The following is a 13,831-nucleotide window of genomic DNA, read 5'->3' on the forward strand; positions in this document are numbered from 1 at the left end:
ACAAATAGCACCTGACTCGCGAAATTCGCGAAAAATGAAAACCGCACGAAATATTTGGCGTATACAGTATTCCATCCATGCCTCAGTGGACAGACACAATTGTGACATTATTGGGCATGGTGGATTTCCAGACTTTGACCACTCCTCACAAGAAGCATGCACCGTATTGGTGACCACAAAAATATGGGCCCTGTTCCATGTGATAAATTGTCTTATTTAGTGACATACTATAAAGCCACCACTAACTGACTTTTTCTGCCATGGATGAGCAGCTAGAGCTGTACCTGGAACTTTTGAGAAAATTCAGTGAGACACAGGTCTCAACAAATTCCACCTTGCACCCTGACACAAACTAAAAGCCTTCACTCTCTGCTTTTTTACAGAATACCGTGCACATGATTCTTTCCTTGATAAGTTGTCATGCAGACACCCAAATGCAGTGATTATTTGCTCACTACATAATAGGAGATCCCAAGGTTCACATAAAAAAGTACCTTTGATACTTACCTTCTTGCCCCCAAAGTGTCTTATCTAGTGAAATAATATATAAGTGGACTCTTCCAGGAACAAGAGTAGGTTTTGTTGGCTAAATCTTGCGATAACATTGTCATTGTATGTTTCATTCAACACCTCAAAAGAATATAGCTATCCGATTGGTCAATCGCTCATCACATGACATGCTGTTAAAAGTTCCATGGTGTGTTGTCTTTTATATCACCTTAATCATGTGGTGTACAAATATTGAATGGTCTTTACTCGTACAAAGGAACAAGATTTTGCGCTTGGTGAAAAATGAGGCACACTATTTAACTTGGTTACACATCGTTGAATAGAGCGCCTCTATCTTTCACCTCATAATGAGAAATCTTGTACCATCGCACTCGTGACCATTCACTATTTGCATACTACATAATATCAATTTGTTAAAGACAATGGATATAGTAGTACATGTATTTTCTAGTGCATATGTATAGTTTCAGATAATCAGCTTATACAGTCATGTTCTCTTTACGGAGGAGCTGATAGATCTATTCTAAAGAGAAATATTTGGTTGGAGAATCAATGTTTCAAACGACATAGGTCAGATTCAAATTTTGCAAGGTGTTGTGTTAATTGGTACAGTAGTGAGAAAGTCAACTTATTCAATTATGATCAAGTATTAAGGTACTGGCATTAATCATGGTGTCATCTCATTTTGTGTGGATTGTACAAAATTGATTTAGTGATTTCCTACTTTGAAAAACCCGACATTGCACGCAACCAAACATGATGTTCTTTGAATGGAGCTGAGAGCACAAAGTATGATTATGAACATATTTCCTGATCCATGGGTAAATGTCGCTGTCAAATGTTTGATTGAGAACCTCTTTCTGTTTGCAGGACAATGTCCGGATAGCACTCATGTAAATAATTGAACAGTGCGCAGATGCTTGGCAGACTTTGCTTTTGATTGCAAACACTGAGTGATAGCTTTATGAGGAGAGACTAGGCCTCAAAGGCTGCAAGTGAAAGATATATCCCTATAGATATGTAGAAATCATAATGCGGATGATTTGTGTTTAAGTTTATCACTCTCAGTCACACAAAATTCATAGTTTTCTTGCAAAACATCTTTCTGTGGCCTTGATGTGGCTGAAAACATAGCTGATTGTAAGCTCTGTGATTTAAACAAAGTTTACTTTGTGTGTGTGTGTGTGTGTGTGTGTGTGTGTGTGTGTGTGTGTGTGTGTATGTGCGCTTAAATATTGCAACCAATGCAATTCGAGATATTTGTAAACATCAGCAAAGAAATCCACTTGGAAAAACTTGGATTGTTTTAGATGTTTATGCATTTAAGAGATCATCAGTGAGACAATGGAACAATAAGGATGTTTAATGTGAACCTGGGTACAAAGTAAATGCTATTCACATGTTTGAACTCGTGATATTTACAGACAATTTATTCCAAAGTCTGGAGTTCAGACAAATAATGACAAAAAAAAAAATCATTACTCAACGTCTAGAAATTCAGACACAGACTCAATAGTAGGGATCTTAGCTTTATGGACGCCATATGGCTCTTTCTAAATCCTATTTGATGTTAAGGGGATTGTTGCATGAACTAAAAATGATGTATGAATATATGAAGAGTTCTATTGTAAAATGGGCTAAGCACCATTTTTCAGCATTTTTCAGTAAGTCCATCATCAGAAAGACCAAAATAAAACCTTTCCAGTAATACCTCACTTATAACTTAACAAGGAGTATTCTTGAAGTTATGATTAAAAATATTTCCCATTTTTCTTATTATTCTCTGTTTTTTTAGCATTTTTTTATCACCAATATCACAACTTACAAAGAGAGGAGGTTTTTTTTTTTTTCATCAAACTCCTCATATATGCATTACCTCATGAAACAGACATAACAAGTAGATATTAATATATAGAAGAGCAACCCTGTGCATTTTGTGTTTGTTTGTGTCCATGTGTGGGTGGGTGTGTATGGGTTTTGGGCTTTTTTTCTTTTTTTTTTTGCTTTTTTGTGTTTGTTCTGTATTGACATATGAGCTGTAGAGTTCTTTGTGAATTATAAGTTATGGAGCTTATTCTCATGGAGATTTGTGATATTGGATCTCATATTAAAGATGTTGCTCGGAACATCTCCCCCCCCCCCCCCCTCATTTTGCTCGCTGGTAACACAAGATGATGTTTATCATTCCAATCCCCGTCCGATTCTTCCTCCCGAGATGCAATGCGGTCCTCCCTCTCCCCACACGGCTCCTCCAATCACCCGGATAATGTCACGCAGTGTCATTCACGTGCAGCCAGATAACCTCGTGAAGGCGAAAGGAAATTCGCCCACCGAGAATCAAGCGGGCAATGTATTCCGAAAGCAGGCGGCCTTTTGCTGAATGATTTATGTAGTCTTGACTTTAGACTGTCTTTCCTCAACATTCATGGTGTAATGAAGGCAACAGTACTGTTACACATTTATACTACTATGGGAGAAAATAAGAATGATAACAAGAATAAGAATAAGGATATTGGTGACGATAGTAATGATGATGATAATGTAATTTTTTTGTTGCCATTATTATTGTTGTTGTTAGTATCATCATTTTTATTATTATTATTATTATTATTATTGACCAGTATCAGTATCATCATTATCATATGATAGATGCTATTTAGAAATTTGTCCTGTGATATCATGAGTAAAGTGTAGACTAAAATGCATGAAGGATTCAAGTGTAAGCTGTAATAATTCGCAAGACAGGTGTAGCTAAAGTCATGTTGGAATTTACATGACTATGTAATATCCTTTGTAAGTGTACTGACTAGTCACATGAAAACCTCAACTAATGTTATTCATTATACTGAGGGAACAAATTTGAATATGAATACAAATTTTCAGCATTGCGCCTTATCCCTAGAAGTTTATGTAACATCAAAAGCTGATTTAATTTCATTGGTAGCACTGTCATGAAATGATCAGGGGACATGTACAGTATGGGGACAATTTACAAAAAGAATATAATAACCGTGTTAAATTGGTAGAATCTTTCTTATTTCAAATATTTTTCAGACTTTAACAATAGGTCATTCATGTCATTGGTACACAATGATATTTACATGATATGATAAGACCAAAAGAATAATAAAGTTATCCAAAAATGCTACTATCATAGTCAGAATGTTATTGTTACAAAATATTGATATCTTCCCATGGTGTTTAACAGTATGAATATTAAAAAGTTGTTCATGTTATTTAGTACATGTATAAGTATTGAATACAAATTCAGGAATGAACATGACATGGGCAATTAGTGATGTGCAATTAGCTGTGTTTATAGTTCTGTTAATATTTGACAAAAATGAAAGTGCAAGTCTTGAGGCTCTAGTTTTTCTTCGCCACGTCATCTTCATTTCCATGTTTAATAAGACACTCGGGCTGAGGAAATGCTCATTGGCATGAATGAGATATGCAGACTGTGTAGATGTTAACACCATATGACATCAGCCCAGTCTATCACGGAGGTTGTGATCAAACATGACGCACATGTGTTGTATAGACGCAGGGCATGCATATAGCCGTGGTAAGGTGATTGGAAGCGACGCTGGTTATTGTTGTTGTTGATGATGTTTTTGAAGTGCTTCACAGAGCTGTTCACCTTTCAAAACCAGTATGCCTCAGCCACATTGGCAAGAGAGAGCTTGAAGTGGATCAAGTGATGTGCAGCTAGTCTTAGCTCACAACCCTGTCCACATCCTATGGTGTACATGATCTGCTGTAAACACAATATTTTCGTGGCATGAAATGTTTGCAAATTGGAGCTAACTGCCTTTTTCGCGGCATGAAATTTTCGTGAGTTGCCTCTAGCATTCAATGCATGTAGTGTAGGCAAGAACTTTTGCCTGCATTTTAATTTCGCAAATCGTGGCTCTCCCGAAATTTGCGAAATTAAAATGCATGTAAACATTCCTTGTTTTACAGTATTGCCTTTTGAATAGAGTACCAAAGTGATGATGTCACAGTCTTTTGTTATAGCTTGGGTTGGAACCGGACTGTGCAAGTGTGGTTGGCAACAATAGTGTTCACAGATACAGTACTTGGGCCAGATTAGGTTGTTAAGAACCAGTTTCCATGGCAATGCATGGTTACAGGGCTGCCAACTCTCACGCATTGAGCGTGAGACTCACGCAACTCAACCAATTTTGACTGTCTCACTCTGATAAACGAAATCTCATGCTAAACCCCCAAAATGGAATGTACATGACTACAAAAATAAATATAATATCTAAATTCTCTGATATTCCGAATATCGATATGCCCAAGCCCAAAATTTCGAGATTTAAAGTATGTAAAGCTTAACCAAAACTAATCATTTTCAGTTCGTGCGCAAAGACGAGTTATTGGATTACGATTGGTTTCTACCTATACCACGTGAGCGTAGCTTGTACTTTTGGCAAATTACAGTACATTTATGGCTATGACGTGTGCTTTACATCGCTTTACATACACTGACTGTGTACGTAATACGTACGTACGTACGGCCGCACAGCAGGCCGCCAGGCGCTAGCCAGGAGGTCGGTGCGCGCTCCGCTCCCTCGCAGTGTTTCATGCCAAACTCTCACTCAAGGTTGGCAGCCCTGTGGTTATGACAGCACGCTTTGCCAGCTGTACCTAAACTAAGTGGTGATTTAATGTTTTGTGACAGTAACATGTAGTTCCTTTAGAATTAATCCATTCTGAGAGATGCTAATTTACAGAGAATAGAATTCTTGTTTGCTGGCATACATTTCATTTTTATATGCAGGGTAACACATCAACTTTTTTTTCCTTGTGGCCATGGCACCACTGATCTTGAAATGGTGAATTTTGGTGGCCCGAACTAAAAGGAACCATATGATATCAATCCATTTCAGATCCTGGTTGCCTGATTGATTGGGCCACCAAAAGATGACCTTTTTGGACATTTGGTGGCTTCACATCAATATATGGTGGCCCTGGGCCACCGGGCCACTATTAATGTTGAGCCCTGTTATATGTCTCCTTGCTAGTCTTTTTTCAAAATTAAAATTGAAATTGGAGAAAGGCAAAGTATACCATTGTTAGATTTGCTCACCTAAAGGTTAGAATTTTGGTTGCAGTATTCTGACTTGTGTGTGTGGAAAGTGGTGCTTTGTATTCACAAGCCATAATTTCCTAAGCACAGATGTGTATAGGTTAACATGGAATATTGTGTTTATTCTATGAAATCTACAGTAGTCGTAGTAACATCGTGACAATTGAAATGAAAAAAAGAAATTCAATCTCTTTGTCTTAAGTCTTCTAAGTTAATCTCCTTTCCTTTTTCAAGTTTTTTTTTCAAATTGTTCATTCATGGGATGCCTACATCTGAGAAGAGTGGGATGAGAAAATGTGTTCATTCCTTACAAAGGAAATTATTCATTCCTAAAACACAGCAAGCTTCATTCAACATCTACCACAGAGAACATAGAGGGCGTGATCTATTCTTGCTATGCAGTTAACTTTATTCAACATTGAATAAATTAACATGTTAAAGGCGACTGCTTTGAATCCAATTCTTAAGTAAAGCAGCTTATTGTAAGTACAGTAGTTTGAAACTTAATTTTTTTTTTCACAAAGCCTGGGATGTAAACTAGCAATGCCCCCCTCCCCACCCCACCTCCCCCCCCCCCCCCCATCTGTCCTTACACGTTGTCACCGCCTTGCTGCTTGCACGCACCTGAGAAATCCATTTCAGCATGTTCCCTGCTTCACCGGTTTTCCAGGCACGGACAAGGAGGGTGATTATGTGGCCAGAGACATTTCTGCTTCAGTGAGCTTGGAATAAATTGTGCATAATTTGTTGGTGTAGTCATTCACCAATATCCCTTTTTAACTTGGCCCCCTTGAGATACACATTCGTTAAAGGAAGGATACACACACACGCGCACGCACACATAAAGTAACATGGAAAAGTGAAATTCCAAGACCTTGGTTCCTCAACTCTGTCTTCCTTTCACCAGATTCTGTTGCTAATTAAGTCCCAGCCCTTACTCTTTGTATTTCTAAGTATACTCGTGCGTCGTACAATCCATGATACTACAGTACCTATAGACAATTTTGATTTGATTTGATTTGATTTGATTGATTTTTTGGTAATGGTAACGGTTATTTCAAGTGTGGACTATGTTGGAATCTGCTCAGAAATTCAGGGATTTGTAGTAGAAAAATTAAGGTTTATGATATCTTAATTTCAAGAAAATTGAATGTAAAGGAAATTAGTCACCAGTATGGGAACATACACGGTATAAATGCACGCTACACAGTCTGCTGGTAATATTATATCTAATCAAAAAAGTTTTTTCTGGGGACATAATGTCTTGGAACCAACACACAAATATCATTATGATTCTGACTTGGTTTTGGTTTGGTTTGATTTGGTTTATTTCTGCATTTTCTTTCTCCAAATGCAATAACAAATGAAAACAAAGTGATACAGAGTATGCAAAAAAAAAGGAGAGTATAACATGCAAATAAATGTAAGAAATGTCAATTTTATAAAAACATCAGTCTGTAATAAGATGTGAATCAAAGCAACATATTAAGGCATACTGTATTATGAACAAAGGAGAAATCAATACAGGGGACCGTCATCAAAAGCAGAGCTTGACGTGGATGAGACCCTATCTATATTTACAAATATATTATAACACCAATAGATCTACACATAAAACTTTTAATCTTAAGGTTATATACCAAACACATTTTGTTAGAGAACTTGTTAGAGGACTTGTCAAATAATACCAGCAAATTTTTTTGATCAAAAAAATGTATGATATAAAATATAAAATTTTTTGATCATAAAAGAAAAAATTGCAATTTCTGGATGAAATGTTTCCTCCTTTTATGAAAACCATGCTATCTTTCACCCTTCATCACAATGCTCGCTGCATCTTGTATCCTTTGTAACTCATATAGGTACGTTCTATGCTGTTTTGTGTTTTTTGATAACACTTTGGTCATTTCCTTTGACACACTTGCTTTATTAAGTGCAAGTATAGTAAAGTATATTCAAATATTTGCATAATTTGCATTAAATTGATTTGATTATATTTTTTTCCTCTCCAGGACCAACCTATTTCACAGAGGATTCAAGCAGCCCTCAGCACAGTGCATCTCTACGCAAACCTAGAACCAGCCAAGCCAAAACCAAAGCCATCATCGTCATCAGAATCATCATCGTCCTCATCAAAGAAGTCCAAAAAGAGCAAGTCAAAGTCAAAATCAAAGTCGAGTTCTAAGAGCAAGAGTCGAGCGTCGCAGCTGGCCTCACAGAAGGAGGGCCGATTTGAGATCGTCTCCTCCCATAGAGGACTGAATCTTAGTGGACTCGATGGGCAGAGTGAGCCCTCTAGTGTTAGGAATGGGTCCAGTCACAGCAATGGTGCGGAAGCAAAGGACCTGTTCAGTCTCTTTGATGTTGTTATGGATGAGGTAGGTTGCATAGTGCAAGGAGTCAGCATGTTTTATTTTTCTGGTTTTTTTCTTTTGCACGTAGAAAAAAGGACACACACAAAAAAAAACAACTACTAAGATGTTTATGAATCAAAATTTACAGCAAAAAACTACCGTATACTAATTCTAAGCCGTGATTATCTAGATTACATAATATTAGTTGCCCTGCTTTGTTCAAATTTGATTTCTAGCATTAAAGGAAACCAAAACCCAAATATGAATTTGGATTGAGTGAAAGCAGCAATATTAGTTGAACTCATCAGTGAAAGTTTGAGGAAAATTGGACATTCCATTCAAAAGTAAGTAATTTTTACCGTTTCGGTGCCGTCATCACTAGACAATTACTAAGGAGACTGCTACATTTCATGACGTCATTATGGACAACAATATCATAGAAAATATAAAGAAAATTCAACATATTTTCACTTTTCTAGCATGATGAAAGAGCACTTTGCTTACCTCTTTCAGAAAGCAGAGGGAATAACATTACCCTTAACATGTGTCAGTAGCATGTTGATGGAATGTATACTTTCCATGAAAAATCAAATTTTGTAGAATTCTACATATATTTCCTCTATATTGTTGTCCACAGTGATGTTATGAACTGTAGTAGTATCCTTATCCAGCAGTGACTGCACTGAAACTTTAGAATACTGTCCAATTTTATCCAAACTTAAAATGATGTATTGCTATTTACACTCAATCCAAATTTATATTTGGGTTTGGTTTCCTTTAAACCTTGTTCTCACACTATAGTCAAGTTAGCATTGATTTTTTTTTAAAGAACAAACTTAGACAAACAAGATTATAGAGACTTCATTAAAAGCAGACTTGAAATGAGAAAGTTCTAGAATTTCAAAGCTTTGCATATCTGCACTGATCAGTGATATTGCACGAACCACACATTACACTTACCAAGTCTCACCCATTAGGTGTGAGACTCATGCCTCAGGTGTCTTTTTCAAGAACACTCATCTGTCAAACTTTTATCTCACACCTCACAAACAACTTCCCCACAAATAAATTAAAAAAAAAAACACGTGGATTTCCAAGCACTAGAAAACTCACGTTCTCACTGTAGCCTCAGAATATTTTTGTTTTCAAATCAGAAAAGGCCAAAACAATATATGTAGTATGCTCCAGATTGCAAAATTTTTAAGAATACCAAACCTCCTTACCAAGGTAGTGGGGACACCCCTCCTCCCACACCCTTCCCTCAGGCATTAATGGTTGTTCAATTTCGTCAGGTCAATTCCCAACTCTGAGGGATTATACACCTAAAAATACTTTTAACTTTATATCATCTAGTCCCAGTCTTTGGTCTCTCTTAGAACTACCATCTCTGAAGAATACCAATCTATAATTGTATATTTCAAGCATTCTTTGTGTCTCCAAAATATTCAGAGCAAGGCGTCGAGCAGTTACAAGAGGCAGTCATCAAAGTCGGATGCCATAACGTGTAATTCAGTTCAGATGATTCGGGAGAAGCTCGTCATCGACGACTCGGCAGATAATGAGTACGTCTACGATCTCTACTACGCAGACGACAACCAGCTGGACTTTGGGCAGACTGTCGTAACGGGCATGCAGGTACAAACATTAGGAATAGACTCACTCCTGGGAATTTTAAGTTTCATGATGATGTATTTTAGATTCGTGAGGAGTTAATTCGGCCAATTCGTGCAAAAGTGGAGTAAAGCAAAGAAATGTGAATGAGGTTTAAGTTTGAGAAATTCACAATACTTTTGTGTTTTGAAAAATGTCAGTGGTTGAGATCCTTGTGATTGCAGCACAGAAAGTCATGTGAATGCATACAAGCTTTCCTTTTATCATTTATTGTAGGTACAAATAAGATAAATCATACACCTGAACAAATAAGCAAACCAACAAATGCAGTTGTGGCTACTTTTGTTTGTGTTGCTGCTGTTGTTGCAAAAACCCAAACCCCAGACTTACCATTCAGTAGCTATACACACGAAGACTTTATGCAAGCTGGAGATATTGCTATTGTTATTTGACTTCACTCACTCTAGAAAGGCAAATGACCAATAAAAAAAAGCCATGAACTATGACAGTATCTGTCGTAAACAAAGTTTAATTCAATTTTTGGATCTACATTAAAGGAAAATATCAGGATATGAAAGTACAGTGCTTTACTGCAGAAAATTTGACTAACAAGGGTCCCGTTTCATAAAACCTCTTATCAGTAACAACTGCCACATTTCTATGACAAATTTGCTTTCAGCCAATCAGGATCAAGGATTTCAGTAGTTTGTAACAACTGTTGTAACTTGTTATCGATAACAAGTTTTATGAAAAGGGCCCAGAGATTTACTGTTAAACCAGGATCATTGCTCTTACCTTCGCTGTTATGTTGAATCCTTACAAGTTGTGATTTTAATGCATGCAAGCATCTCTACTAGTTTCAATAGTGAATCTACGTGTACAGCTTCTGGCGTATGATTATGAAGATATGACAGTGATGTCATTGTGGAGATTCAATATGGACTGCAGTCAGATGATTAAGATGCAGTGAAGATCACTAATGGGGAAAGATATAGCAACACTCTCTGGTGTGGATTGCTAATTAGTTTGGGGATACTGAGCCCAGGTGGGCGGTCACTCAACAGTGACCAATCGCCCAAATTGGTGGTGTTATGATAATGTTGCTTGACCACCTGGGCAACTGGGCTTACAACCGAGGGTTAAAGATTTGGCATAGTTACCAAAAGACACCAGGCTCATTTAGGCGCTCAAGCACCAGATGGGTATAAGATAATGTAGCATTATAATGTTAGACACGGTGTGAATATTAAAGGGATGGTACAGTATTGGTGGAGATGAGAATTGGGCTTTTAACTTTTTGCGAGATACCAAGAAAACATGTATGATATAGTACAGAGCATACCATTTTAAGAGGAAATCAAAGTTTATTTGATATAAATCATGTTTGGAATGACTGAAACATCCAAAAACAAAGTAAAACAAAGCAATCGTAATAAAGTGTGGGTCCCACACTTTATTAGTATCGCTCTTTTTTGGATATCTCAGTCATTTCAAAACCAATTTTCATCAAATAAACGTTGAATTCCTCATAGAATTACATGCTCTTTCAAGAGGTTTCTCATTGTCTCACCAAAAAATTTTAGAAACCTGAAATTAGGTCTCAACCAAAACTATACGATCCCTTTAAGTCAATCCGCCACTTGAATGGAGAAAGGATGGTGATGGAGATTTTCATCATCAGCTTTGCTCCGCTCTGCTCCACTCACATGAATGGCAATACAACCTTCTGTGCAATTCATTCAGCCTCAGTTTCTGTTATGTGACCCATTACCATCTACACCATGAATGGACATTATCCTCCAGGTCATTCTTGCATCTTCCTCCAGTAATATTTAAAGTCATTCTTCCTCCTCCATCTCTTCTTCAATCGTCTTCCCCCTCCTACTCATCTTTTTCCTTCTCCTCCACCTCTCCCTCCTCTTCCTAATCTTTGTCATCCTCATCATCATCCTTCTTCTCCATTGTTAGTTTTTTTGTCAACTCTTTAATAGGAATACTCAGTGCAGGTATACAGTTGTCCAAACAAACCCTTATGAGACAAAAGAGTGAATGTTCACAAATATGAAAGATGTAGACATATTGGTGATGTGAGCAAGAAGGAAATCAAATCCAACCTGCCTAGTAACTAGTCAGTTGTCATGGAAACGTCTCTTTACTTCTTCAGTCAAGAGTCATACCAGTTTCCGGTGCTGGAGAGTGTACGTTTCTAATAGTCACCCCCTCCCTTCATGCTTTGATGTCTCCTAACAGTTGGAGGATGAGGAGTTGGTCCATGACTTCTTCGAAGAGGACTCCCACGAGGTGTACGATGACGAGGACGACAGCAACGACGAGAACAACTGGAGGAACGACTACCCTGACGAGGACCCCGATAAAAGTAAGAGAGAAGACAAACTCAGTGCAGGGAGAAGCTTGAAGAGCGTTGATGCTTGGATTTTTTTTTGTGTGTGTGCAATAGGATTTCAGTTTATTGTGTAATAATTTACCTGGCATCAGTTTTTCTTCTGATTTCATCAGGTGTGAATTAGAAAGGAATTGACACTGCTCAGAGTTTAGAGAGCTACATTCAACTAGTTTGCATCCAATGTTATCTTGTATTTATGTGGGAGGAAGACCTCATGCACATTCAAGAGTGAATGGGTGAAGCATCTTATGAGATATGTGAAGTCCAGATATTTCTTTGGCCGTTTTTAAGGGCCAGCTAAAGAAATTTGAGTGTTTGCAGGATGTGGAGTTGCATGGATAATCTGGTCTGGGGAAACAAGGGCTGCAATGCTGAATTAGTGTTCTGAAATTAATGTGAAAGGAGATAGGGTGTAAAAAAAGTGGGAAAGGGGTCAATGAAATGTAGTGGCTGGATTCATTTGCTCTTTTTTTTTCATCATTTTATCAGCTTTTAGAATGTCATCAGATGTCACAAAATCATCTGTGTGACTGTTATTCCATGAATCATGATGACTTTTATAAATGATTTGCCCTGTTTTGCTTTGTTGTTCTTGACATCAGTTTTGTGCTGGAATGTTTGTGTATCTTTCAGGACATGCAGATCTATTTGATGAATACCATGACGAATATCGCTATGGTGACATGTCCAGTGACGATGACGACATCCTTAATGATTATGGCGACTACCGGAAGAGACCCGCCAAGAATCTGGACTATTTAAGCGGTGGGCGGGACCCCCTAGATGACCTCATGTGATTGGCTGAAAGAGGACTCAAGGCAACCAATAGGAGCTCATTTCCCCATGCAGTGGGTGATGACAGGCTTCAAGACTGTTATAGTATCTGTCATAGATTGTAGAGTACTTCCCTCTCACATGTAGGTAGATGAATCTCAGAGAAGTCATCAAGACTGGTGTAGGAGATTGGAATCAGCACTAGAGGGTACAGTGACAAGAAGCAGCGACCTACAGAAAAAGTGATGTCTGGAACAGTACTCTACTTATGTGCAGATAAGACATTCCTTCTCTGGGCCAAGTCCACGTGACAGATGGACCAGGTCCTACAGAGTGATGGACCAGGTCCTACAGAGTTCATCGCATGGTGTGGATTTGCCGCAGCATGTGATATATTTGTTTAATTGACACATTGAAAATGTTTGCAGAGATTGAAGTACTAAAATGTAATTGCTTTGAGAAGGGCCTAAGTTTACTCCTGTGAACAAAGGTTTATTGTGCAATGCAATTACTGTCAAATGGAGATGTATTTCTATTGTATTGGAGATTTTTATTTACTGGCTATGGCCAATTTTTAATGGCATGGAGTTATCCTTTTTTTTTTCTTCTTAATTTGCAAAATGGCTTTTGCATGGGCAGACATAGTAATTAAAAATGCGATCACTTCTCTTTCATTATTAGAATTGGACCAATCTATTTTCGCTGGGGCAATAGCCTTTTGGAAAAGAAATGCAGCTCATGAGGAACTACCCACATGATCTGAAGTTTGGAAACAAAAGTAAGAGAAATATGACAGAAGATTCTGTCACATCTTTCCAATTTGAAACATGGTATCTATACAATCCGTACTTTCAGTAGCCATGCATTTCTACTTCCAGAGTTTGGTGAAGGGATAGGGGGTGGAAAAGGTCTGCTACTGCAGTCAGATTTGCTCAAAAGATGATAAATGGCATCGTTCTTATTCATATATACATGTAAATTTACTTTTTTAAACATTTACATACATTTTGGTGATGAGGAGAATTGTTTGCAGTTTAACAGATTATTTTCTTTGGTGACAGAGTTTCTTGCTTTCTTCTAAAA

At 37.6% G+C, this 13,831-nt stretch overlaps 1 protein-coding gene across 1 annotated transcript in view; it reads left to right on the top strand.

Annotated features, from left to right (window-relative positions):
- LOC139726571 (probable RNA polymerase II nuclear localization protein SLC7A6OS) overlaps positions 1 to 13,573 on the top strand; it is a 70,630-nt gene extending 57,057 nt beyond the window's left edge. Inside the window, exons 2-5 of the mRNA XM_071637564.1 lie at positions 7,618 to 7,983; positions 9,409 to 9,594; positions 11,821 to 11,947; positions 12,608 to 13,573. Of these exons, the coding sequence (XP_071493665.1) occupies positions 7,618 to 7,983; positions 9,409 to 9,594; positions 11,821 to 11,947; positions 12,608 to 12,771 (843 nt within the window). The 3' untranslated portion in view covers positions 12,772 to 13,573. The remainder of the gene's footprint in view (positions 1 to 7,617; positions 7,984 to 9,408; positions 9,595 to 11,820; positions 11,948 to 12,607) is intronic.
- The last annotated feature ends 258 nt before the right edge of the window (positions 13,574 to 13,831 follow it).

This window comes from Diadema antillarum, unplaced genomic scaffold (genome assembly GCF_040938485.1).
Source record: "Diadema antillarum isolate AM-2024a unplaced genomic scaffold, OU_Dant_1.0 scf00000017, whole genome shotgun sequence".
In the NCBI taxonomy this organism is placed as follows: domain Eukaryota; kingdom Metazoa; phylum Echinodermata; class Echinoidea; order Diadematoida; family Diadematidae; genus Diadema; species Diadema antillarum.